Source organism: Notamacropus eugenii, chromosome 6, assembly GCF_028372415.1.
Source record: "Notamacropus eugenii isolate mMacEug1 chromosome 6, mMacEug1.pri_v2, whole genome shotgun sequence".
NCBI lineage: Eukaryota > Metazoa > Chordata > Mammalia > Diprotodontia > Macropodidae > Notamacropus > Notamacropus eugenii.
In genome coordinates this window covers 207647561-207674737 of record NC_092877.1, presented here as the reverse complement: position 1 = coordinate 207674737, position 27177 = coordinate 207647561, and the positions used below count along the sequence as shown (strand labels likewise).

Genomic DNA, 27177 nt, shown 5'->3' with positions numbered 1-27177 from the left:
TAATTAATGTAAAATGTTTAGTAGGTTAACTGGCACATAGTAAGCTACCTAAATATTAGCTGCTAATATTATGGATGTTGTTATAACATTCATGTAATATAGGATTTGACCAGCATAATTCTTGTCACTTAAGAAATTGGGAAACTGAGGTTGGTTAAGAGACTTTTCCCCAAATCGGAGCTAATAACACCAATTCAATGGGTATTAATCCTTGTCTACCTTGCAGGCATAATCCAAGCTCTCAGAGAATTCACCTTTCATCTGTATTTTGTTGTTCAGTCATGTCCAACTCTTTGTGACCCCATTTGGGATTTTCTTGGCAAAGATTCTGGAATGGTTTTCCATTTCCTTCTCCAGCTCATTTTACAGATGAGGAAACTGAGGAAAACAGGATGAAGTGACTTGCCCAAGGTCATACAGCTAGTAAGTATCTGAAGCCACATTTGAACTTAGGTCTTCCTGATTCTAGACCCATAGCTTTTACTCTGTCCACTGTATCACCTAGCTGCCCCAATCATTCTGTATAGCACTTTATAATTTTTAGAGAACTTTTTTGGACATATCTCATTAGAACTTCACAATAATCCTCAGAGATAGACAGAGCACACATACATTATTGTATTCTTTTTATAGATAAGGAAACTGAGCTCAAAGAAATTAAGTGACTGGTTCATGGTCCCAGAGTTTATTAGTGACAAGTGGAACTGGAATCTATCTCCTGGCTTTAAATCCAATGGTCCTTCTACAATGCCATCTTGTTTCCTGAGGAGTTAGAATAGGTGGCATAGAGTTTGCTGTTCGGTGCAGGCCACCAGGCACAGCACACAGACACAAACTATTCCTTTTAGAATACCTAATTCAGTCTTTTTATTATGTCCCACCTGGATGCCATGTTGGCTAACCTGTGTAAACACTAATTTTTGTCCTTCATGTGCTGCTATTGAAGAGCTGGTTGGGGGAGGCATAAATAATCTCTGTTAAGTCTAGATGGTTTTCCATTTTTTTTTCTCCTGGGAAAATCTAGTTCAAGTCCTCCAGATGGAGAATTTTTTTGGACAGTAGTAGAGAACAGAGGGAGCAACTGCAGTTGGCTTAAAAAAAAATCACAGGCATCATAAGAATTGCTTCTGCTATTTAGCCTTCTATATAAAACACAGAGGGCAACAGGCCTGTGATCTTTGGAAAGAAGACATACAGTCTTAACCACCTGAGCAATGCATGGTATCTGCTTTCTACCCAATGTTAGAATGAACTTCTATGGTGGCAACTGCTAAGGGTCAGAGGGAGATTTATGAAGCAGTCGCCTTCCTGATGACACAGACTAAACCTATAGGAACATAAATGGAAAAGGGTGGAAAGCATTCCTTAAAATAAACCAGAGACCCAATGACAACAATCTTTTGGAGACTCCTGGTGCCAAGCAGGAAGACTTTCTTTAAATAGATGCCAAAGAGGGTAGGGTTGACTTACAAAAGGACATACTGCCCTACAAAAGGAATTTTTGGCAGATCCCTCACCATCTTCAAGCAAACCTGAATCTGTGTCGTGGGGCAGGGGACGAAAGAAGAGTTTATAGTCTCCTGAAAATAAGAAAAGCTACCCTTTGCCCATCAAGGCAATCCTAAAGGGAGAAGGGATTATTCCTGCTCACCTTTTTCATTAAAAGGGGTGTGCCAGGCCAGCAAGTAGTTATCTGGCTTCAGCTGTAAGCAGCCTTCAATAGTAGCTGGATCTGGCCTCCGCCCAGGAAGTTTCTCTACAATTTCAACGTAACGCTTTACCATCTCGCGGTACAGGTCATCCAGGCACCAGTAGTCTGCGGAGAGGAAAAGGAAAGTAGAAAGAGTGTCAGGACAGACGTCAACAAACAGCCAAAGATTCCCAAAGGGCGACTAGGGATGGGCGCGAATGTGTGCACGTGTGTGAGCATGGCTGTGTGGCACAGGACACAGAGTCATAGACTTAGATCTGGAAAGACATTAGCGGTCATTGAGTCCAACCCTTTCATGTTACACATGAAGAAACTGAGTCCTAGGGAAGTTAAAGTGACTTGTCCAAGGCCACACACCAAGTATTTGGTGCTCTCCCCTCTGTACCACATGTGTTGGGACCTCATCTCCTGGGCAGCATGTGCTGCCGGTGCCTAATAAATGACTTACTTTGTTGTTTCTGTCGTGTCTGACTCTTTGTGACCCCTTTGGGGTTTTCTTGGCAAAGACACCAGGAGTGGTTTATCATTTCCCTCTCCAGCTCATTTTACAGATGAGAAAACTGAACCAAACTGGGTTAAGTGACTTGCCCAGGGTCACACAGCTAGTAAGTATCTGAAGTCAAATTTGAACTTAGGGAGATGAGGACTCCTGATTCCAAGCCCAGTGAGCCACCAAGCTGTCCCAATTTTATTTTTATTTTAAAAGAGGAACAATAAGAATTGTGATTTAAGTATGAATTCAATTTATAAACAATTTTAAAAGTTAGGTGGGCAAAAAGTCTGAGACTCATCCTTGAGCAAACTTAATTAGTAAAAGAAATAAATATAAATGAATACAAACGATAGCTAGTGTTTTAAGGTTTGCAAAGGCAGAAGCTAACTGACGTGCCCAGGGTCACCCAGCTAGTGAGTGTCTGAGGCAGGATTCAAACTGAGGTTTTCCTGAATCCAAGTCCAGCACTATACCCATCTCACTGTTTACTGAATCATATTTTTAAAAAATTTCTGGCATTTCTCTTACTGTTCTTGTATTTCAGGAAAATGTAAGCTTCTTGAAGGTAACAGACTGTTCCAGTTTTGTCTTTACATCTTTGGGGCTTAGCACAGCACCTTGCACATACTTGATGCTTAAGAAATACTTTTTAAAATTGAATTGGGGGGAAAAAGTGAAAAATCAAAAAGAATTAATTTCATCTGTTTTCTATCAATAGTTCTCTTGACTTTGCAGTGCATTTTGGGCATGTTATAATGAAGTGTAGATAGAGTGTTGGGTCTGGAGTCAGAAAGACCTAAGTTCAAATCCAGCATCAGATGCTTACCACCTGTGTGACCTTGAGCAATTTGCTGTAATCTGTGTTTGCCTCAGTTTCCTCATCTGTAACACAGATATTAGGACCTTCCTACAACCTTCCAGTGTTGTTGTACAAGTTCATATTCGTAAAATATTTAGCACAGTGCCTGGCATATAGTAGTTGCTGGTTATTTTTTTCCTTCCAATGTCAGCTTATGAGAAAATTGCGTGGTGCCTTATATCCCCCCAAAACCTCCTTATCTTTTCATCCTCAATAGCAAGAGCCAAACAAAAAGCTGTTTTTCCCTTTTCAGTGCAGTGCCAAATTTTTACAAGCTGTTTTCTGCATACAAAGAGCACACTTTAGGAACCAGTGGGGTCCTTCTAAAACTCTTGAGTGATAGTAATTGGAAATGTTTCATCTGGGAGATGGCTCATCCCACAGTCTAAGTCTTATATCTACAGGGATTATGGAACAAGGTATCCCAGGAGAAAGGTGCCATGGTGACTGGGCCTGTGGGACATGGCCTGGTGGGCAGGAGGATGACCATGAGGCAAGGTATAGGAGGAAGCACTCAGTTCTGCTAGGTGATGATGCAATAAGATGTAACTTTAATACACAATTTGTTATTGTTCAGTCATTTCAGTTGTCTGACCCTTTGTGACCCCATTTGGGGTTTTCCTGGCAAAGGTTCTGAAATGATTTGCCATTTTCTTCTCCTGCTCATTTGACAGATGAGGAAACTGAGGCAAACAAGGTTAAGTGATTTGCCCAGGGTCACGCAACTATTAAAAGTCTGAGACCAGATTTGAACTCAAGAAAAAGAGTCTTCCTGATTCCAAGCCCAGCACTCTATTTATCGTGCCGCATAGCTGCCCTGACTAGTGCTCTAAAGGCTGGAATTCATGTAGCCTCTAAAAGCGTCTTAACAATTTGAATGACCCCTTTTCATGGATGTTAAAGAGCGGAGTAAAGTTCCATTAAATGCCTTTGAAGGTCCTTTCCAGCTTTATGGGACCAGAGTAGGACAAAGGGTGCAATTGTTCCATGCGCAGGCCAGTTTGCTAGGGCATCGCTTCCTCCGACAATTAAAAACTTCAGACAAAGCCAAGAATAACCCTACCCTGACCCCAGGAGTAGCATCTTAGATTGCAGAGCGGAGACCAGTGAATTGTTCTTGCTTCACTATTGTTTAGTGTAGAACTGCTCTTCTTGCTAGAGGATGCAAAATTTTCCAGAGAAGTGGTGTAAAGGGAAAAATGTAAGACTTTGAGTCAGAAAAACCTGAGTTCAAATCCTGCCTCCAACATTTACTGCCTGTGTGACCCTGGGCAAGTCACTGAGCCTTTTTCTCAAGCCTCAATTTCCTCTTCTGTAAAATGAGTTCCTGAGTTCAAATGTGGCCTCAGACACTTACTAGCTGTGTGACCCTGGCCCAGTCACTTCACTCTGTTTGCCTTCATCCATCCTCTGTAAAATGAGCTGGAGAAGAAAATGGCAAACCACTCCAGTATCTTTGCAAGAAAACCCCAAATGGGGTCCTGACAGAAACGATTCAACGGCAAGAACAACATGAAGATGGTAAGAGAACCTTCCTTGTAGGGTGGCTGTGAAGTTAAACAAGGTCACATATATAAAACACTCTTCAACCTTCAAGTGCTGTATATCACATATTATTTTTTAGTTTCTAGGGGGAAGCGTGGCTGCTGCCACATACTACATACTGCACTTCAGGGACAGAGAAGGGAGCAAGCATTTCCACGTGCCTACGATGTGCCAGCTACTGTGGCTTCTACAAACATTATTTCATTGGAGTCTCACCACCATCCTTTGAGGTAGGTTAGTAATAACTTAATACATGTCTTTTTTTAAAAAGTAATATTTGTATCCCCCCCAACTACGTGTAAAAACAATTTTAACCTACATTATTTGGGTTTTCTTTTTAAACAGTTTGAGTTCCAAATTCTATCCCTCCCTTCCTGTCCTTTCCTCTCTCTGAGACAGTAAGCAATCTGATGTAGCTTATACATGTGCAAACAAATGCGTGTCTTTTCAATGAAAACCTTAGGGCACTTTTCTGGGAATGAAAAGAAACCTGGGAAAGATAGATCATCCCTGTTTCTAAAATGGAGGGAACGTTAGAAGTTAAAAGGAGCCACTGCTTAACGTTTTTTAACTCCCAGATTGGAAAGTATTAGCCCTGTCAGCTGTTAATGTAGGTGGTGTTCTCTCTCATGCTTTTATGCAGTAACAGCTGCTAGGGGTGATTCATTTTCAGAGAAGCAAGCTAATTGGTAAGTAACTGAGATTTGTATCCTTGTATTTTCCCAGCATCCTCACCAGGCATCTTTGCAGAAAGTCCTGGGAGGCTTTGGAAAAAGAGAGAGGGAGAGAGGAAGAGAAAGAGAGAGAGAGAGACAGACAGACAGACAGAAATAGAGCGACAGAGATGGACAGAGAGACAGACACAGAGACAGAGAGAGAGAGAGCGAGAAAAAAAACCCTATTCTAGTCTGTATGGAGCTTTCTCCTGAATTAATTTTCAATGAATCCATTTTGTATTTTGAGATATCTGTAATGCAGGAGAAAAGAGGCCACAATTAATTCAATTAGACTAACACACACAAGGATGGGGCACCGTTTGTATTGTTAACCCTTCAAGAATAAAACGTATGTATAAAATTTCTTGTTGGAAGATGTGTGAACCATTTAGACTGCTTGGTCTGCTTGTAAACTGAGAATGTCTTTCTCTCTCACAACAAATAAACAGATGTGACCGAAAAAAATCCTTCTTATCACTCAAATTCCAATTAAGAAGCTTGAACCTTCCCTTGATGTACCAAAGTGAACTAGAAACACAATGTAGAAAAGCAAGTAAAACCTAATGGTTATCCCTGAGACTTACTGACAGTGGGCCCTGAACAATGAAAAGTATGTTCAATCTAGAGTCAAAGGACTTGGTTTCAAATTCTGACTCAAATTCTGTACTAGCTGTGTGACCTTGGCCAAGTCATTTAACTTCCTTGAGTCAGTTTCCTCATCTTTAAAATGAGAAGAAAGGCCTTTAAAATTTCTTCTAGCTCTAAATCTCTAATCCTAAATTATTACTTCCATGGTTTATTTTATAGGATCTAAAGAGTGACTTCTATGCCCTTTCTTATGATGTGTATAAGAACATGTTTTCTTCTTAGGATTTTGTTACTACAAATGCCACCCGTCACCTGGGGGATGCAAATGAATTTATTTTACTTGCAAGAGAACGTATACATGCCTATTACCTTTACATTCTGCTATATTCATAACTGAGCCTTTCCTCTCCATGTTATGATCTTTGTGTTTTGAATGTTTATCTTCGTTTTCCTAGAGGAGCTGAGTTAGTATTTATACTTAGAATCCCAAGGGGGGGAAATGCTATAAGCACTTCTATCAGAGGACCTTCAATCCCCACTTGAGAGAAAAACCCAACGCCATCTTTCTGACAATACCCTGGAATGCAGAGACAAAACTCCCTGGGGAGACTCATGCTTGTATTAATTGGTTACTATCCTATATATGTATGTATATTTAATTGCTTCTTTACTGTCTTTTACTATTGCCCCTAAAATCAGCTGTGAAAACCACCCCCTGTTTTCCCTATTAAATTTTTACCACTATGTGTTGTTCAGTCAGACAAAAGAGCCCCATCAGCATCAGGAACAATGATAAGATCCTTCTTACCCTCAAGTAGATGGAAGGACCTTCCTGTTCTCTGCCTCTTATTTCTCTCATACAATTATAGTTTTCAAAGCAGAGGAACTAGGTAGCACCTTATTTCCCTTCCAGTCATCACCTGGAATTAATCAATCAAATAACAAAGCATTTATTAAACACCTATATTCCAGGCACTATGTTAGGGACTAGGGATACAAGTACAAAGAATGACGCAATCCCATTCACAAGACAGTATCTCTAATGCTCATCAGAAAGGAACTTTTTTGTGTACAAAGGGGAAAGTTAGAAAGCCATTTTTGTAGCTGCCACCCCATTCCAACTCCAATCTATATACAGCTTTAGAAGTCCATCTTCTTCTGAGGCCTCAGTGAACGATTCAGAACATCCTTTAATAAATTTCATTTGAACGTGTATGTCTTATACCTGGGTTTTCTCTTTTCCCCTTCTCTGTCATATAATCATTCATTTGCAAAGGTCTTTGCCCCCAAACGTAGGAACTGAAATGAGCTGTTGCTCATTGCATCTAATCTTCATGACCCTGTGGACCAAAGCATGCCCAATGTAGTCCATGAGGTTTTCTTGGGGGAAGGTACTGGACTGGTTTCCCATTTCCTTCTTCAGTGGATTAGAGTAAACAGAGGTTAAGTGATTTGCCCAGGGTTACAGCGCTAGTAAGTATCCCAGGCCACATTTGAACTCAGATCTTCCTGACTCCAAGACAGGTGCTCTATCCATTGAGCCACCTCACTGCTCCTTCTTAAACTTACTAGACTAGAAAATGAGACACAGACATAGTAGAAGGGAAAGGAATAAACATGTATATAGCAACTACTCTTTGTCAGGACTGTGTTAAGTGCTTTACAAATATTATATATATACATATATATGGATTTTAGTAAAGTGTTGGGGAAAATCTTATATCAAGAGCCAATGTGAAAGAGTAGGAAGAATTCAATAACTCAATTCAACAAGCAATTCTTAAGAATCTACTATATGTCAGGTGCTAGATAATAATAATAATATAGGGCATTAAGTTTTGCAAAGTACTTTACAAATAATATCTCATGGATCCTCACAACAACCCTGGGAAGCTGGTGTTGTTATTATTTTCATTTTACAGATGAGAAAACTGAGGCAGAGGCTAAATGAGGTTAAGCTGCCCAGGGTCACATACCTGAATAAAAGTTGCCCAGGGTCACATACCTGAATAAAAAGTCAAAAATCAAAGATCATTGAGCTTGGAAGTCAGGAATCATGGGTTCAAGTTTCACATTAGCTGCTACTAGTCATGTGGCCATAGGCCAATTACTTTCTCATATTCTTAGTTTCCTTATCTATCAAATGGGGCTGATACGCTCATACTTCCTATCCTAAAGGTTTGTTGAAAGGAAAACATTTCATAGAATCAGAAAATTTCAGAGTTGTAAAGGATCTCATTGGCCATGGACTCCAGATCATACTTGAACAAAAATCTCCTCTATAACTTGCCTGACAGTAGGGCTTACAGCTTTACGTAGAAAAATTGTAGTCAGAAGGAGTCCATTACCTATTAAAATAACTCATTTCTCTTTTGGGTATCTCTAATCAGAAAATTCCACTGGAAGGTATTTTCCCTTGCATTAAGGCTCAACTTCGTCTCATTTTAACTTTCTACTCCACTGCTTGAGGTACAAAACAAGTGTCATCCCTCTTCCACAAAGCAAATATTTGAAGATAGCTCTGGGCCCCCAAATTCCCAGTCCCAAGTCATCTCTTTTTTAGGGTCAAACATCCCCAGTTCTTTTGACATTAGGACTCAAAGTCCTTCACCATTCCATTTGCCCTTCTCCAAACTCTGTGGTTTATAGATATCCTTCCTAATGTAGTGGCCAGAACCAAACACGATACTTTAGATCTGCTCTCATTAGAATAGAGTTTATTGGAAGTATTACCTCATTAATTTTCAAGCCACAAAGTGACATAAATAAGAATTATCATTATTGTTCTTATATCCTTGCAGATGAGATAGAGATGTGGGTTGGATGATAGCAAGAATCAGTAGGCTAAAAGAAAACTGGGTAGAGGTCCTAACTACAGTGTTGCAATTCTATCCTTGGCACTGTTTTAAAAATATTTTTATCAACAATTTTTGTCAGTATCATTAGGAAAGTTCCGTCAGGACAGAATAGTGCTTTTTCTTGTGGAGGAGAGATAGCATGTTACATCCCCCCACTACCAGAGATACCAAAGACAGAGTGATGGCTGATGAGAGCAGCTAAATAGTGGGATGTGGACTGATTGTAGCTTGGACTGAACTAATCTATGAAAGGAGATGAGAAAGAAAATGATGTAAGAGAATTAAGCCATGTTGCTGGAGAGAGATGGTCAGAGGAATGCAATTTTAGTGCCTGTGGTCTTTGTTCCTGGACATTTTTCTGCTGGTATTGACCTTGTGGTATGGGGACTAGCATTCGTAAAAGTCTTCATTGGTCTGTGATCATGGCTTGTGTTATTTCAGAGCCCACAAGAATCCGAGTCAGTGGTGATGAAAGCCATGTGGTCAGATCCTGCCCTAAGTTCCATGTCTGGATTATACCAGATGAGCTTACTCCTGATTTCCTGCCCCTAGAGAAGGGTATCCAGCAGCAGCCAGCAGACTTATAACAGACTTGGATAAAGGAATAGATGGCAAGCTTATCTAATTTGCAGATGACACATAGATGAGAGAGGGTAGTTACCACATTAGATGACTTAGGACCCAAGAAGCTCTCAGAATTCTAAGATGAGGGGACAAACCAAGAAGATAAAATCTTTTTAAATAAATGTAATAATGTTAACGTATATATGCTATAACAATTGAAATAACAAATGTGATCTTAGGCTGTGCTACCAGAATTAGAGCATCCAGATGAAAGCAATCTAGTTCTCTGATATTCCACCCTGGTGAGACTACATCTTCATTATTATTTGAAGTTCTGGGTACCACATTTTAGGAAGGACATTGACAAATTGGAGAATATCCAAAGGAGGGCAACCAACATGGGATAGGGGACCTGTGATTTCATTGCCACATAGGGGACTCCCTGGTGAGGACACTCCCTCCACCCATGCAGGTTGGCACATTTTCCGCAACTTACAGTCTTAGAGAATTGCCTAGAGGCTTGAGACATTAAGCGACTTGACTGAGATCACATGGTCAGTACAAATCAGAGGTGCAACCTGACCCCAGGCTCCAAGGCTGCCTATCCATCCACCAATATGTGCTGTCTTTAACCAATATAAGCATTCCAGGATACTCAGTCTAGAAAAAGGAAGGCTGCATTGGAGGACATGGCCAGTGTCTTCAAGTATTTGAATTACTACTCTATGGAAGAAGATTCTAAGTTGCTCTGCTTGGCTCCAGGGGTCAAATCTAGGAACAGAAAGCTCTGTGTAAGAAAAAAAGTCTTCTAGGGATTAGAACCCAAAGTGGAATGGGCTGCCACGGAAAGTTGTCAGGTCCTCCTTACAGCATGTCTTCAAACAGAAAGATGGATGACCCACCTGCCTGGATTGTTGTTAAGTCAATTCTTGCCTAGTTAGGGGACCTCTGGGATCCTATGCTCTGGAATTCTGTGATTCTATGATCTTCCCCGCCCTCTGAACTCACAGGCTTAATTTCATTTATGAACCTGATGATGAGAATGATATAGGTTCTTTAACCTATGACATCCTCTTTCTATTCAGAATTAGATTATCTGAAGAAAAACTCAGCACTGAAGAGGAACTAGTTCTTTACTAAGCCATGATCTAAAGAAGCAACTTTGGACATATTCTAAATGTCTAATGCCCTGTCTCTAAGCTACAGGTTTCAGGAACCAGTCACATCCCCATCCCTTTGCTTATATCATATCTTTAACCTTTTATCATTCTATATTCCGTCTGCCCAGACACCTACAAAACAAAAAAAAAACCTCTTTGCCAAAGCAAACATCTGACTTTATATCTCTCTACCAACCTCACAAGTAAAGTATCAGCCTAGTAATAAAAGTTTAAAAATCTTTCCAAAGTTTTCAGAAAGCAAACAATTCCCCTTTATCTCTGGCTAGTATTATTAGTTTCCCAGACTAATGGACAGGACAAATTATTTCCTATCTCTGCAGGAATCTTCTGCTCATAATTTAATAACCACCTCTAAATTCAGATAGGAAATTTTCTTTGCCTGTGGGCTGTGTTCCCTATGCCATTTACACACAGGCTGGTTTTTTTTTTAAACGGGCTGTTCTCAAATTGGACTGCGCCATAATTCAGACAGAAGACCTGTCCCAAACCTCTAGTGCAGTCGCAGCCACAATAGTTAACCTGTTTGGCTATAGCAATGAGATTTGCTGACCTAAAAACACCCACAACGTTATGTAGAACTTTTGGTGGAGAAGATGAACTCAAGAGTAGAACACATTCTATCATCTTTTATAGCAAAACTATGCGGATCTCATCTTTGCATCTTCTTCATCATCCATGTTTAATCCTGAGTCTCTCATATTTATGTAATATGAACACCAGAAGAGACTTTAGAAATCATTTACTACATTACATACCTGAACAACAATAATGGTTAACACTAGTGCTTTAAGATTTTTGCGTTTACACGGACACATGTATGTATGCACGTACACATACATATAGACACACACACGTATGTAGATATAAATAGGTAACATATATACATATAAATGTGTGCATACTTACATGTGTGCATATACATGCACATTATATATAAATACATAACATATAACATGTGTATACATATACACATGTACCACACACACATATATGTATATACTCTCATTTGAAACCTTGTGAAGCAGATGCCATAACTGTTCTCACTTACAGAGAGAAAAACTAGGATTGAAAGAGTCTCAGTGACTTGTCATAGCTAGGAAATATTTATGGCAATGTTCAAACTAGCTCTTACAGGCTTCAAGTCTGACAGTATCTAGAGGTGTAAAACTTGCTGTAGGCTAGCTGAGTTTGGCCTGAACCAGATTACAATATAATTGGGAAATATTTGACAAGTAAATAAAAATACAATAAAATACATGTTGTTCAGTCACGTCCAACTTTTTGTGACCTCATAGATCACAGCACACTAATATTATCCATAGAGTTTTCTTGGGAACGATACTGAACTGGTTTGCCATTTCCTTCTACAGTTTATTTTACAGATGAGGAAACTGAGGCAAAAAGAAATTAAGTGACTTGCCCAGGGTAACACAGCTAGTTAATGTCTGAGGCTATATTTGAATTCAGGTCTTCCTGACTCTAAGCCCAGTGCTCTCTCCAGTGAGCCCCTTAGCTGCCTCCACAAAACAGAGATTACATTTTTACATTTTACATTACGTTTTTTAACTAAGTCAGCAACAGTGGCCCCTCATTTCTGTTTTGAGTTTGATACCATATGTTACTCCACTTGCCTCTAACAACAAATTCCTTTATAACTATGTCCCCAAAGTTACCAAACTGTAAATACTCTTTGACCCAGAAATATCATTATCAGACCCATATCCTAAAGAAAACAAAGAAAGAGGAAAATGTCACATATGCACAAACACACAAAGATAGTTGATAGATAGATAAAATCTTTTTGTAGTCGCAAAGAAACTAATGAGGTGTCTGTCACTTGGGTAATGGTTGAATGAAACATAGTATATGAATATAACAGAATACTATGGTGATGTCATGGGTAGTGAAATGGTGCAGTAGATAGAGAGGAAATGGCAAACCGCTCCAGTATCTTTGCCAAGAAAATCCCAAATGGAGTCATGAAGAGCCAGACACAACTGAAATGACTGAACAGCAAAACATGGTGATATAAAAAATGGAGAGACAGTTTTAGAGAAACCTGTAAAGATGTGTATGAAATGATGCAGAGTGTAGGAGGATAAACAGAACAACATTATATATTAAGTATATAATACACACATTAAAGAAATGAACTCTTTTGAAAGATTTAAGAACTCTGATCAACAGAAAAATCAACCATTTTTTCCGAGTAGTGATGATGAAAAATGCTACCTACTTCCTACAGAGAGGTGATAGACTAAAAACCAGAAGGAGATACATGTTTTTTGAACATGGACAACGTGCTTGGCAATACTAACTTGTTATGATGATTTTGCTCTGGGTTTTCTTTTTTTCCCAGTAGAAGGTAGAAGGTGGGATGAGAGGGAAAAAAATAAATGCTTGACAATTGAAAATAAATTTTAACGTAAACAAAAGAATCAGATCCAGGAAAGAGAAATTCCACAACAATACACCAAAGACCCAGCAAGTTGTTATTTGAAGATCTTCACTGAGGAGAAAGTGGTTCTGGATGACCTCTAATGTCTTTTCTAGCCCAAAGTATGGGATCCTATATCTAAATAACTGATGATCGATAAGAAATCTGTCATCTTCATTTTACTTTTAGACAGTTCTAATTATGGAGAAGATTTTTCCTTTACATCAAGTCTACATTTGCCTCTTTGCAGCGTGAATAGTGGGTAAAATACTGAACTTGAAGTCATTTTAACTTGAGTTAAAATCCTGCCTCAGATACTTATCAGTTGTATGACCAAGTCAACTAATCTCTCTCAGCCTTAGTTTCCTCATCTGTAAAATAGGTATAATAGCACCTACCTCATTTGTTTATTCTGAGGATCAAATGATATAATACAGCTGAAGTACAAACCTTAAATTGCCATATAAATATTATAACCACAGCTACTACTACTGAACTACTACTATTAGTACTACCACTTCTAGCACTACTTTTATTACACCTACTACTACTACTACTACCACCACCACTACCATCACCACTACTGCCATTTCCACCACCACCACCACTACTACTACTACTCTTGCTCTTACTGCTGCTGCTGCTACTATTACTACTACTACTTCCAATTGTGCTCTTTGAGAAGACCCAGAATAAGTTCAGCCTCTCTAAGTCTTCTCCAGGCTAAACATTTCCAGTTTTTTCTACTTATCCACCTACGGCATGACCTCAGGGCCTTTTCTATATGTGTATAATCTAACTGTATTGCAACCCTCTTAAGAACAGGGTCTTCTATTTTTGTATTCTCCACAGTGCTAGCCCTAAATATGCATTTAACAAATGCTTTTTGAATGACTAAATGAGTCAGTGCCACAGATAGATTCGTTTCATCCAAAATACGGCAGCTCCCTTCCCATTATCTACTTCCTCTAAATATCCTGGCAGAAGCTTGGAAGCAATCAGCCACCACTCACTTAAACTACTCTTGGCAGCCCCAGTCTATCTGGAGTGCTTTTCTCTCAGACCCAACCCCCATTTCAAAGGTCAACCTACTCTCTTCTGCCATGACACCCCATAACATGCACTCCCCACTGGAGGGACCAAAGTTACTGCAATTTCCATTTTAGAGGATATAAACCCAAAAGGCTTAATTCCCTTTCTAATTTTACACGCTTTCATGATAAAAAGAGCATCTTGAAGATGGGTATCACAGACACTGTGTCAGTCTTATGGGAACTTCCATCAACCTCAAATCAAAAACACATTGGACAGATAGCTTGCTAAGAGTAGCTTGCTATCTAGATAGCTAGTGTGACCATGATTCAACTAACCAACTGCAACAATGATAATCATTAAATAATAATAAGTGACTTTATATAGCCCTTTTACAATTTGCAAAGTGCTTTACATATGTTATTTTCTTTGGTCCTTGCATCAGCTCTGTGAGGTTTATCAATTATCACTAATTGAAACTCCAGTAAGTCTAATGGTAGCCATCTCAAGAGAGAGGTGAGGGGGAGGAAGGAAAAGAAGAAAAAGAAATGTACATGATAAGTTTATTATATGTCTTAAAAGAATAGCAAGCTGTTCTTAATAGATTTGCAGTTTAATGTTCAATCATTTTTAATTACACTATGTTATGGAAATGCTTGCTTTATTCCATAAGTTAAAAATTAAATAAATTTTTTAAAGTCAGGTAACACAGGAACTAGGTGTCTGATGGGGATTTGTAGTCAGATGTTCTTGACTCTGAGTCTAGCAGCTCTGTCTTGTACATCATCGCTATTTAGTGGGGTCTCATTAAGTGACAGATTAAATCAGGATGAAAATTCAGGATCAGGTGCTCAGCAGTAGGACTGGACTGGGAAAATGGCTTACTTGTTAGGCAAGATATGATTTTTCCAGACTCTATGACCTTTGTTGCATAAGGGAACACAATATCCCTCATAAAGCTAAAGTACTTGTCATGGAATACTTGCCAACCCCAACCCATCCCCTTAGACACCTGAAGGAGGAGCTGGAGAGAATCAGCAAGAACATAACAGCGAAGGAAGAAATGAATTGGTGAAAGAAGACAAAAGGCAAGACCTCTTGCTTCTTGGGTCTTCCCATGCTTTTCATGACTGCTTCTCATTCTGCTTTTTGCTACTCCAGAGAGATCTTTTCATGGGCTGGTTGCCATGTTACTAGGTTAAGGTCCTAGAACTTCTTGGCCCCTGGGCCTAATGTCCAAATAGATATCTGGAAAAGCATAATCCACCATTTCATAATCTACCAAAATCCAGCATTTTATGTAAACATTTTATGAACAAATCCTACTTAATATTGATTATAATATTATATATTATATTATATAAAACACTTTTTTATATGGAAGGCAGTCTTGCAAGGCAATGGAAAGAAAAAGATACATATGACAAAGGTCCTGTTCTCAAGGAACTTATAATCTTCCAGGTGGAAATAATATTTACATAAATAATGGTGATAAAATGGAGCTTTTGATAAGTACAAAAGTAGAGGGCCAGAAGGTAAAATCTGAGGAAGATGCCATTATGTTCTTCTGAGGTAAGTAAGTATCAAGGAAGGCTGCAAAGAGGAAGAATCAGGCAAATCCTTCAAAAGATGGAGATAGCTATGGAGGATGAAAGGAGCACAGGAAGAGAGGTCAGCGAGAGCAGTTAGATGGTGCAGCCGTCTAAGTGCTGAACTTGGAGTTGGTCAAGACTCTTCCTGAGTTCAAATCCTGCCTCAAATACATACTAGTTGTGTGACCCTAGGCAAGTCACTTAACCTGGTTTGCCTCAGTTCCCTCCTCTGTCAAATGAATTAGAGAAGGAAATGGCAAACCACTCCAGTATCTCTGCCAAGAAAACCCCAAATGGGGTCACAAAGAGTTGGACACGACTGAGCAACAAGAACAAGAAGGAAAGATGGAAAAATACTCCAGTTTGAAGGAAAACGTGTGAAATCACAAAGTTAAGTTAAAGCCAGACTGTGGATGGCATTAAATGCCAGGATTGGGAATTTATACTTCATTCACTAGACAACAGAGAGCCACCGAAAATTTTTAATATAATTAGAGCAAGGACTTAAAGAATATATGTGAGGACACAGACCAGGAGGCAAGACCAGTTAGAAAGCTATTACAATAGTCTAAGTGTGAAGAGATGGAATCCTTAAGTGGCCATTATGAGAACAGAAATGAAGAAATACTGCCAAATTAGAATTGACCGTTGTCTACTAATTGGCTATACGGGGTGAGAGTAAGGAAAGAGTCGAAGATGGCTACAACATTATGAGACTAGATGAAATAGTAGCATCATGAAAACAATAAAAGCTTTCAGGGTAGTGGGGTTAAGTGATGGATTTTTTTTTAAGGCTTGGTGGGACCTGACCCTGTTTGTAGACTGAGGAGAAGATGCCAATAGAGAGGGAGAGATTGAAGGTGCTTATGAGAGAAGGATGATGATAGAGCAAGGTCTCAAAGATGAGCTAGAATCAAGAGTAAGAGGGACTAGTCCTTTTCCTCTGAGGCTGTAAGGAAAAAGGAAAGAATAAATGAGAGCGCTAAGGTTTGGAGTAGTGCAGGAGGAGAGTTAATAGAATTCGTGCCTCAGTCTTCTCAGTAAAGAAGTAGATGAAGTCATTTGTTCTGAGAGAGAGTGTGGGTATAGATACAGGTTATGGAACAGTCATTGTGGGGAAAAGGGTAGAGTCAATATAGGTACATAATAATACATTCATATAACACTTGAAATGTTCAGTCATGTCTGACTATGACTCCCTTTGGGGTTTTCTTGGCAGAGATACTAGAGTGGTTTGCCATTTCCTTCTCTGGCTTATTTTACAGAGGCAAACAGGATTAAGTGACTTGCCCACCACACAGCTCCTATATGTCTGAGGCCAGATATATAGTTAAAATAATTTAAATATAAGTTAAATAAGTAAAAAATCTTCCTGACTCCAGGCCTGGGACTATGCACTGCACCATCTAGATGCCTTACTTTATCATTTACAAAGTGTTTTATCTGAAAGAGTCCCAGGATGGAGGTAGTGGAGGTCTTATTATCATTCCCCTTTTACATTTCAGGAAAGGGCAAGCAACTAGGCTAAATTCAGTTAGCAAGTGGTAGAGGGATCCAATCCTGGTTTCCTGACTCTAAAGCCAAGGCTTTTCCTTCAACACGCAGCGGTGAGGACCCAGTGCAGACTATATATCTGTGAGGGACCCAGTCTTTGTGGTTTCATAATTTTCTCCATCAACAATTGGCCATTTAGGAATAGGACTGGATGAGGCAGATGGTAGCCTGTTGATGGAAGTAGTAATGGAAGTTTAATGGAGGGACAAAGGGATGAAAGGGTGAAGGAGCATTATTGCAATGGCTCGCTTTAAGGGTCAATTAAGTAAGGAGGGAGCCAAAGTTAGAATGGCTTGAGAAATTAGGAGAATAAAAAGCAATCAAAAGACTGAAGGTTACAGAGAGGGTAAAGAACAAGTTTTTAAGGGGTAAGGCTATGCAAGAGGCAGAATCTTGGAGGTGAGGCAGTTATGAATGCTGGGAGAATTTTGTATTACAGTAGAAATTCCCTATGCAAATATATTAGCGATTTATTTGGTTTTGAGCTAATTTTTCTCTAATTAATAAAGGATAGGCAGCAATATGATAGATTGCATTGATCTCTTGTTCTTAGATCACTTTTATATATCCTTCCCCAAACCAGCAAGACATTCCCTTATAACAAAGAAAATAAAGAAAAAAAAACAATTCATCAAAACCATTCGACATCTTAACAGAACCTGCTAATATATGCAATTTTCCATATCCATAGTCTACCTTATCCTCAACCTCTTCAAAGAGGGGAAGGGAACATATTTTCTGAAATTAAAGAATTAAAATTAAAGGACTCCCTCTTTTAGTGAGGAGAGAGGGAGACAGTTGGAAACTTAAAATGTAACCAAAAAATAAAGAAAATTAAAAAAAATAAAATTGAAGGTCACTCAAAGGATGGTGGATTAGTGCATCGTGGGAGTGAACAGCCTGTAGCATATTAGCATTGAAGTACTGAGAAACAGCATCAGTACAAATGGGCTGGTCATGTATCTAGAATGAGGGATAACGAGAAGACATTGGGATTCACCATTCAATGTCAAAGGTTAGAATAAAGCATATTACATAGACCTCCAATGAAGGATGTGGACATGAATCAAATGGGACAGGCAGGCATATGGATAGACTGATCTGTAACACTGAAAAGAGGGCTCATACCAGTGAGCTCACATAGACCTATCAAAGAAATGAATATTTGTGTTTGTCCTGTGTATCCAAGGAGTACGCACCTCTATTTTCAAGGAAAAAATTGATTTCCTCAGTACAATCAGCTATGACGCAACTTTGCCAATATTTGAAAGCTCATAGGGTTTAAGCGCAAGCCTAGTTCTTTTGGAATTTTGGAGTTGGGCGCATCAACATGGGATAGAGAGCTCAAGCCCCCTAGTAGAATGAGAGTTTGGGCAGCTAGGTGATGCAGTGGATAGAGCACCTGACCTGGAGTCAGGAAGACTCATCTTCCTGAATTCAAATCTGGCCTCAGACACTTACTAGCTGTGTGACCCTGGGTAAGTCACTTCACCCTGTTTGCCTCAGTTCTCTCATCTGTCAAATGAGCTGGAGAAGGAAATAACAAACCACTCCAGTATCTTTGCCAAGAAAACCCCAAATGGGGTCATAGTCAGATATGACTGAAAAACAACTTAACAGCAATGACATATCATCCATAAGAATCAGAGAGATTGGAATGAAGCCCATTTTCCCCCAATAATCAATCAGGAAATGGAGCCACATGATGAGAAAGCTACGAGTTAGCAGGTCTCACTAACCTTTATTTTACCCATTGCTTAGCACAATATTCTGCACTGAACAACCTTCAGTGTGTTCAGCCATTCAGAGGGTTAGAGAGAAGAGAGGGAAGAAAACAGTGTTGCCCTTTGGCTATTTTCTGGGTTAAACAGATGCTGTGGGTGTCCACCCAGGAATGAACATTGCTTGCTATATTAAGGAAATTGCTGCTCTGCAATCAGTGACAACAGATAAAAATTCAAAGTTCCCAACTTCAGATTATAAAGCAATATTTTTTCAAAGGCAAAAATTAAAATTCTTTGAAGCTTCCAGCCCCTTTATTTTATTTTCTGAATGTAATTCAAAATGTGTATAAAGAACACTCAAAAATTTTGCCCTTATGTTTGGCATGAGTTTAGGGAAGAAACTTAGGGAAGAAAAAATTTTATTTCAAGATACCATGTTATCTTATCACTTCGTATAATGAGTGATAAAGGTTCTAATTCTACTTTTTCACCAGAGAATTAGGTTACAAAAATTCAGTTTGTTTATGACAAACGAAACTAGTCATTTGGATGGACTAAGGTAACCAGAATAAAAATCCTTTTCAACAACTACAGCATATTTCTTAAAGAGGATTTGCTATTTGGAAACCAACTTCTCCATAAGAAATCACAAGACAGTGAATTTTTGGTTTTAAAAATGCTCTCTTTAAGCTTCAGTAGAAAGAAGATAATTTGCCAGGATCACTTTCAACTTTTATTTTTTACCCATAGAGCAACCAGAATCAAAAGAACATTATATACAGTAACAGCAATATTGTTTTAAGAATGACTTTGAGTGATTAAGTTTTCTATTATAAATACCCAAATTAACTATAAAGGACATAGGAAGAAAGACACTATTTGCATTCAGAGAAAGAATTGATATAGATGTATGTACTGAACTGAAAATGTAAGAATTGAAATAGATGTTTATATAGAATAATTATATATGATATATATTTATCATTATATATTATATATAACATGTATAATTTTATATATATACATATATTTTACACACATATATACAAACACACACACACATATATATATGTTTGTGTCTAATGGTGCTCATCTCTAGGGTGAGGGGTTGGGAGAGAAGAAAGAAAAATTTTATATTATAATTTTGTTGCATATTTTAAAGGAATAGCAAGTTGTGCATAGTTAATTTGCAGTTTAATATACAATCATCTTTTTTTATTATATTATGTTATGAAAATGCTTGTTTTGTTCCATAAATTAAAAATAAAATAAATTTTAAAAACAAGCATGAAATGACACTGTGTCTTGAGAACTAGGCTAGTTTCTGGGGAGACAGGAAGATATAAAGTACAGATAAGACAAAGTTTCATTCCTCAAGCTGCTTCCACAGTTAACAGGAGAAAAAAGATCTCAATTCACAGACCTATAATGCTCAAAGCCACAGGACCAGTCAATCAAGAGAACTATTAAATGAAATACATGTGAGGCTTAAAGGGGAACGTATACTCAAGAATAGTTGATGGCAAGTCAGTTTTTCATGTCAGAAGACAGTATCATATTTAGGAATCATATTCTTCACTCTTAAAAAATAGCTCAGAAAGTTTCTGATATTTTGCAATTCCCTACTTTCTAAAGTAAGCATATTGTCACAAAGAGGAGTTTAGTTTATCCAACTTCAAATGGAATGTGATCACCATCAAAAAGCACCTAGAGACATCTACGTATATCCCAGTCACCAGAAAAATGAGCTAAAAAAGCCAAGCTTTCTAAACCCAACGAAAACTTAAAAAATGAAAGCATTAGTATCAATAATGATAAATACATACGAGGATACTGACACATATGCAGCTCTATGGCAAATAGTGCAAATGAAATACAAAATTACAGTATTTGCAAATATATATAGCTTAAAGTTGTATAATTTCTTTCCATGTTTTGGAACATTTCCTCAGGTACTCCTGAGGTCATTATTAGTCATTATTTTAAAAGCCATATTAATAGTTCCACCACACTGTTTTATTATGCAGACAAGCAGAATATAGGTGAATATTCACGAACCAGGAATCATGTTCATTTCATCACTGAATAAGCTCAGAACTATGTGTCAGCATTCTCATACAATGACCATTAGGACTAAATTTAGTATGTCAGCAGTAGCTAAAACCATGAAGTAAATTGCTTAATTGAGATTTCATTGACTTAGTACTTGCTCAAAAATTTTAATTTGTAATGATGGTCTAATTTTAATTATTAACATCCTAATTTTAATTAGTTAATTAAGTTTGATTATTTTGTTTAAAAAAAACAAATGCCTTTCTAGAGATGCACTTCACATTTACACATATTTCTCAATATACTTGTGTAAACAGTCTGTGATTCTAGAATCTTTGGTGCAGCCTACCATATGTTCATGATCAAAAGGAACTTTGAAAATTCAGCTCGAGAGGACAAGTAAGTAAAAATCCACCTGACATTTAAGGGCATTTTCTTGCTAACAAGCAATTAAAGAAATACATCTTTTAGTAGATGTTTTTGATATGGTAAATTATACCCCTACTCCACTGGGAATTCTGTAATCCTCCATCCTTGTGGATGAGAAATAACCCCAATGTAACTTGTTTTAAATAGTCCTACTCTTTGAATTTCTTTATTTTTTCTTGTTCTGAAACAAATTCATATCCAGGAAGCTTATTTTCTACAGAGGAAAATGAAGGCAAAAGCCCCCCAAAAAGTCTTTGTTGGAGCCCTAACAATTTTCTGCCTTTTATATGAATTGACTTGGGGTTAACCTTATAAAAGGGAAAAAAGGCAAGAAAGATATTGTTTTAAAAAAAAAAAAAAGCAACCAACACCTTGACTTTCTGGCTAGTAAAAAAAAATACACTATCCAAGGAGACACTGCATGAGAAACACGATATACCACATATATAATTCGTTGTGGGGCACTGGTGTATATTAAACTGCCACTTTTAGCAGCGGCATCAGGTAACACCACCAGATGAAAAGCAGTTTAGGCTTTTAACTGCACTCTGTTCCCAAGGCTTATTTCAAGAAATTCAATATCAACATGGCTTTTTTTTTGCCCCTTCTTTCCTTACCAGCCTATGTTGGATAATTCCAACTTTACCTGTGGTGAGAGCCTCTGCCGTTGCCATGTGCATAAAGGTGTTGTCACTCACTGGCCATTTTTCTGCTGAAAGCACGAGTTTGTCTAGTCCTCCAAGTTCTTTCAATTCCTCCTGGATTCTGGGGCCTAAAACACTGTTTTCCCGGCTGATGTTCCTGTAACCAAGAGCATCTCCCACACCTCCCAGGACCAGAGCAGCCTTAAATTTGTCCATCTTGAGGTCTGTGTCCTGGCTGCTTTCTTCTTTGCTTTTACAGCTGCTGAATCTCCCTAAGCCTTTGTTGCTTCCTTTGCTTTCTGTCTGCTCTTCTGACATTTATAGTGGTCATTGTATCACTGTCAGGGGCTTACTCTATATATGGCAAGGCGCTCCTTTCCTGGTCTTGCAGGTGCCACCTCTCACACATTAGCCAATGAGAAAATGTTTCTAAATTCTAGCATCTTTTCACTTTACTTTTATATAGTAAGAATACTCAAGTGCCACAGTCTCTAATGAAAACTTCCTCCAGCAATCCCATCTCAACCACATTAAGGAAGAAATCTGCTAAGGAGTTCTCAGTGATTCAATACCTAGAAAGGTCCCAGAGTGTCTTTTTAAAAATATCTTTTTTGTAGTTCTGATTTGCTTTAACTACATATATTTGGAATAGTTTCCCTCTTTGGAAACTGCTGCTGTAGCAAAGTGATCTCTACCTTTATAAAGTTGTAATTAATTAGAAGGGTACTACATTGAATTTATGAAAGTCGTACTGAACACTCATGAATCCACACAATTTTCAAGTCAATAACTGAAAGCATAACTATTTGCTAGAACATCTAAGTTAAAAGTAATACCTTATCAGTATTAAAGGGTTTGGTGTGTTTTTTTTTTTTTGGTCATTGATTGCATTCACATCAAAGCAATGATCAGTAACACTTTTTATTTGTTTATTTATTTATTCACTAAGACCAGACCTCAAGATTTATTATCAAGTCTTTTAAGAAACTTAATTGATTAATTGTAGATATACAATTTGTTGCTCATGGGTAGGCTGAGCCAATATAAAAAAATGACAATTCTATCCAGATTTACTTATTCAGTGCCATACCAATTAAACCAAATAAAAATATTATATAGAGCTAGAAGCAATAACAACAAAATTCAACTGGAGGAACAAAGGGTCAAGAATATCAAGGAAATCAATAAAAAAATGTGAAAGAAAGTAACCTAACAGTACTAGATTTCAAACTATCTTACAAAGTGGTAAGTAAGCATTAAGACAATCTGATACTGCTTAAGAAATAAAGTGCTAGATCAGTGGAATAGATTAGGTACATGATACACAGTAGTAAATGAATATAGTAGTCCAAAGTTTGAAAAAAACCAAAGATTCAAGCTTTGGGGTCAAAGTTCACCATTTGACAAAAATTGCTGAGAAAACTGGAGAGCAGTTTTTGGTAGAAACTAGGTACAGACTAACATCTCACAAAGTATGCTGAGATAAGATAAAATGGGTTACATAATTTAGATACAAAGGGTGATATCATAAGCAAATTAGGGGAGTATGGAAAATTTTACCTGCCAGAAGTATGCATAAGGGAAGAGCTTATGACCAAACAGAAGACAGAGAGGATTATGTAAAGTAAAATGAATAATTTCAATTACATGAAATTAAAAAGGTTTTGCACAAACAAAAGCAACTCTGCCAAAAGTAGAAGGAAAGCAGGAAATGGGAAAAAATTTTTTATAGCAACTTTCTGTGATAAAGGTCTCATTTCTCAAACATCAGGAACTGGGTCAAATTTATAAAAATAAGAACTGATAAATGGTCAGAGGATATGAAATAGGCAGTTTTCAGAAGAAAAAATCAAAGTTATCAATAGTCATGAAAAAATGCTCTAAATCACTATTTATTAGAGAAATGCGGGGGGGCGGAGCCAAGATGGCGGAGTAGAAAGACGCACATACACATAGCTCCGAACCCACAACCCATAGAATATCTGTAAAAAGGAACTCACGGCGAATTCTGGAGCAGTAGAGGCCACAGAACAGTGGAGCAAAGGAGATTTCTGTTCCAGAGGGACCTGCAAGCCTCTCGCAAAAGGTCCGTCGCGCTGCGGATGCGGAGCCCAGCCCAGCCCTGCCGCGGCCGCGGCATGGAGAAGAGCAGATCTGAGTGGGCTTCAGGGAAGGGATCTCCAGCAGCCGTGCGGGTCCCTCCACCCACAGGTGACGGGGGTTGGTAAGAGGGTCTTTTTGGCAGGTCGAGAGGGGAGTGGGGTGCCCCCATAACTCAGGCCCCCTCGGGAGACAGCAGCTGAGGCAGTGGCAGACCAGGGCTCCCCAAGCAGGCAGGAGCCTGGATCCATTGTTGAAGGTCTCTGCGTAAACCCCCTGAGGGAACTGAGCCTGTGAGGCGGCCCTGCCCTGACCTGAGCACCTGAACTTAATCTCACACTGAACAGCAGCCCTGCCCCTGCCCAAAGCCCTGAGGCTGGGAAGCAGAATTTCAATCTCAGACCCCAAGCGCTGGCTGGGAGGATCAGGAGGTGAGGTGGGTGTGAGGAGAATATTCAGAGGTCAAGTCACTGGCTGGGAAAATGCCCAGAAAAGGGAAAAGAAATAAGACTATAGAAGGTTACTTTCTTGGGGAATAGGCATTTCCTCCCTTCCTTTCTGATGAGGAAGAACAATGCTTACCATCAGGCAAAGACACAGAAGTCAAGGCTTCTGTATCCCAGCCCACTCAATGGGCTCAGACCATGGAAGAGCTCCAAAAGAATTTTGAAAATCAAGTTAGAGAGGTGGAGGAAAAGCTGGGAAGACAAATGAGAGACATGCAGTCAAAGCATGAACAGCAGGTCAGCACTCTGCTAAAGGAGACCCATAAAAATGCTGAAGAAAATAACACCTTGAAAAACAGGCTAACTCAATTGGCAAAAGAGGTTCAAAAAGCCAATGAGGAGAAGAATGCTTTCAAAAGCAGGATTAGCCAAATGGAGAAATGCAAATTAAAATAACACTAAGGCACTAACTCACACCTCTCAGATTGACTAACACCCCAGAAAATGGAAATTATAAATGCTGGAGGGGATCTGGGAAAATAGGGACACTAAAGCACCATTGTGAATTGACCCAACCATTCTGGAGGACAATTTGGAACTATGCCCAAAGGGCTACAAAAATGTGCATATTCTTTGACAGGGCAATACCACTACTCCCAAAGAGATTGAAGAAAAGGGAAAAGAAGCCAGAAGTACAAATATTTACAGCAATTCTTGAGGATGTCTATCAATTGGGGGGTGGATGACCAAACTGCAAAGTGTAACCGTGACAGAAGTGTTGTAAGAAATAATGAACAGGATACTTTCATATAAACCGGAAGACTTACATGAACTGATGCAAAGTGAAGTAAGCAGAACCAGAACTTTGTAACAGTAACAGCAACGTTGTAATGAACTGTGAAACTGGGAAAGACTTACCTACTCTGATCAAGACAATGATCCACAACAATTCCAAAGGACCCATGATAGAAAATGCTATCCACCTCCAGAGGGAAAACTAATGAGCTCTGGGTGCAGAATGAAACATATTTGCTTTATTTTCTTTATATTTCCTGCTTTTTATTTTATTTTGTGCAAGCTGGCTTAATATGGAAATACATTTTTCATAATTTTACATGTGTAATTGATAGCCTGTCTTCTCGATGGGGAGGGGAAGGGCAGGAAGGAGGGGGAAAAATGGAAACAAAAAAAAATTTTTAAGTGAATGTTAAAAATTATTTTAAAAAGAATTTGAAGCATTATTTTTAAAAAGTTAGCTGAAGAGAAAACTAACTGCTTCAGTATTTTAACTGCTGTAAATAAAAGACCTCCAACTACAATTTTCTCTGTATCTTCCATTAGGGATCTTACTACCCCAGGACCCAGAGGAGAGGTACGTATGAGAAGTGGTACATGTTCTCACCCCCAAACTTCAAGCCTTGATTGGAATATATTTGCTACGTATGCCTATCGTAGTTACTTTAAAGAGTTATTGTTAAAGATACTGCTTTTACCAGTTTGCTACTCTAGAAGGAAATTCACTATAAACACAGCCCTTAAAGGTTGAGAGAAAGGAAGGAATCAAACATTTATTAAGTGCTTACTATGTGCTAGACAATGATCTCATTAGATCTTCATAACAACTGGGAAGTAAGTGTTACTGTTATGACCATTTTACAGCTGAGGAAGTTAAGGCAAACAGAAATTAATTGACTTACCCAGGGGGTCACACAGCTAATAAGTGTCTGAAGTTGAATTTAAACTGACTCCAGGCCTCAACGCTCTATACACTTTGCTACCAAGCTCCTTTAGAGAGAAAGATCCAGCAGCATAAGGACCCAAGAGCCAGTAGCTGGCTCAATCCCATTTACAGATACCGGTTTACTTTTGGGGATGTCTTTTTTCCTACAGTCCTACTATAACTTTATACCTATGTATATATACATGTATATATACACATACACATATGTATGTATATGCGTGCATATATATGTATAAATTTGTGGTTTTCTAAGTCAACATGCTACACAAAGACACCTGTTTCTATTTGAGTCTAACACCACTACCCTATGACACGATCATCAAATAACCATCCAAGCTTTTGGGAAAGCTTCCATTGAATGGGAAACCACCACCTACCAAAGCAGTCAATTCTACTTGCCACAGTTTAATTTTGAAGGCAAGGAAATATTAATATTTGCTTTTAAAAATATACCAGTCTCCAAATACTCCTAAAAGTAGCCCTAGGATCAACTGGCCAATTTAATGCTATAGTCATTAAAGTATTTCAAATTAAGGCTTAAAGTAGGGTCTGGGTGGGGAACAGGGTTGGAATAGGGGGAGAACCCTATTCATATATTCAAATGCAACCTTATTCCTTTGAATTCTAGGTGGTGGGGTGGGATCAGAAAGAGGAAGAAGATGAAATCTTTTTAAAAAGAAAGAGGAAGAAGAGAGGATTGTTTTAGGGCAGTTGATACTTAATCCTGGGAACCAGAATTAAAACCTGACAAAGGATGTCCCATGAAGGGAGGAGCTGTTTCATTGTTCCTTTTGTATTATAAAAGGCAAAAATTTATGAAAAAAATACTTTTAAAAAAGTTTTGAACAGGAACACTGCTTGACTCAAGCACTGACCCTAACTCATTCTCATCCTAGAAATATTTCATTTAA

The 27177-nt window shown here is 38.5% G+C and overlaps 1 protein-coding gene across 1 annotated transcript in view; it reads right to left on the bottom strand.

The window, feature by feature from the left end:
- Positions 1-22284, bottom strand: part of ADPRHL1 (ADP-ribosylhydrolase like 1) — a 53621-nt gene extending 31337 nt beyond the window's left edge. Inside the window, 2 exon segments of the mRNA XM_072621899.1 lie at positions 1652-1816; positions 21982-22284. Of these exon segments, the coding sequence (XP_072478000.1) occupies positions 1652-1816; positions 21982-22195 (379 nt within the window). The 5' untranslated portion in view covers positions 22196-22284.
- Between the last annotated feature and the right edge of the window lie 4893 nt (positions 22285-27177).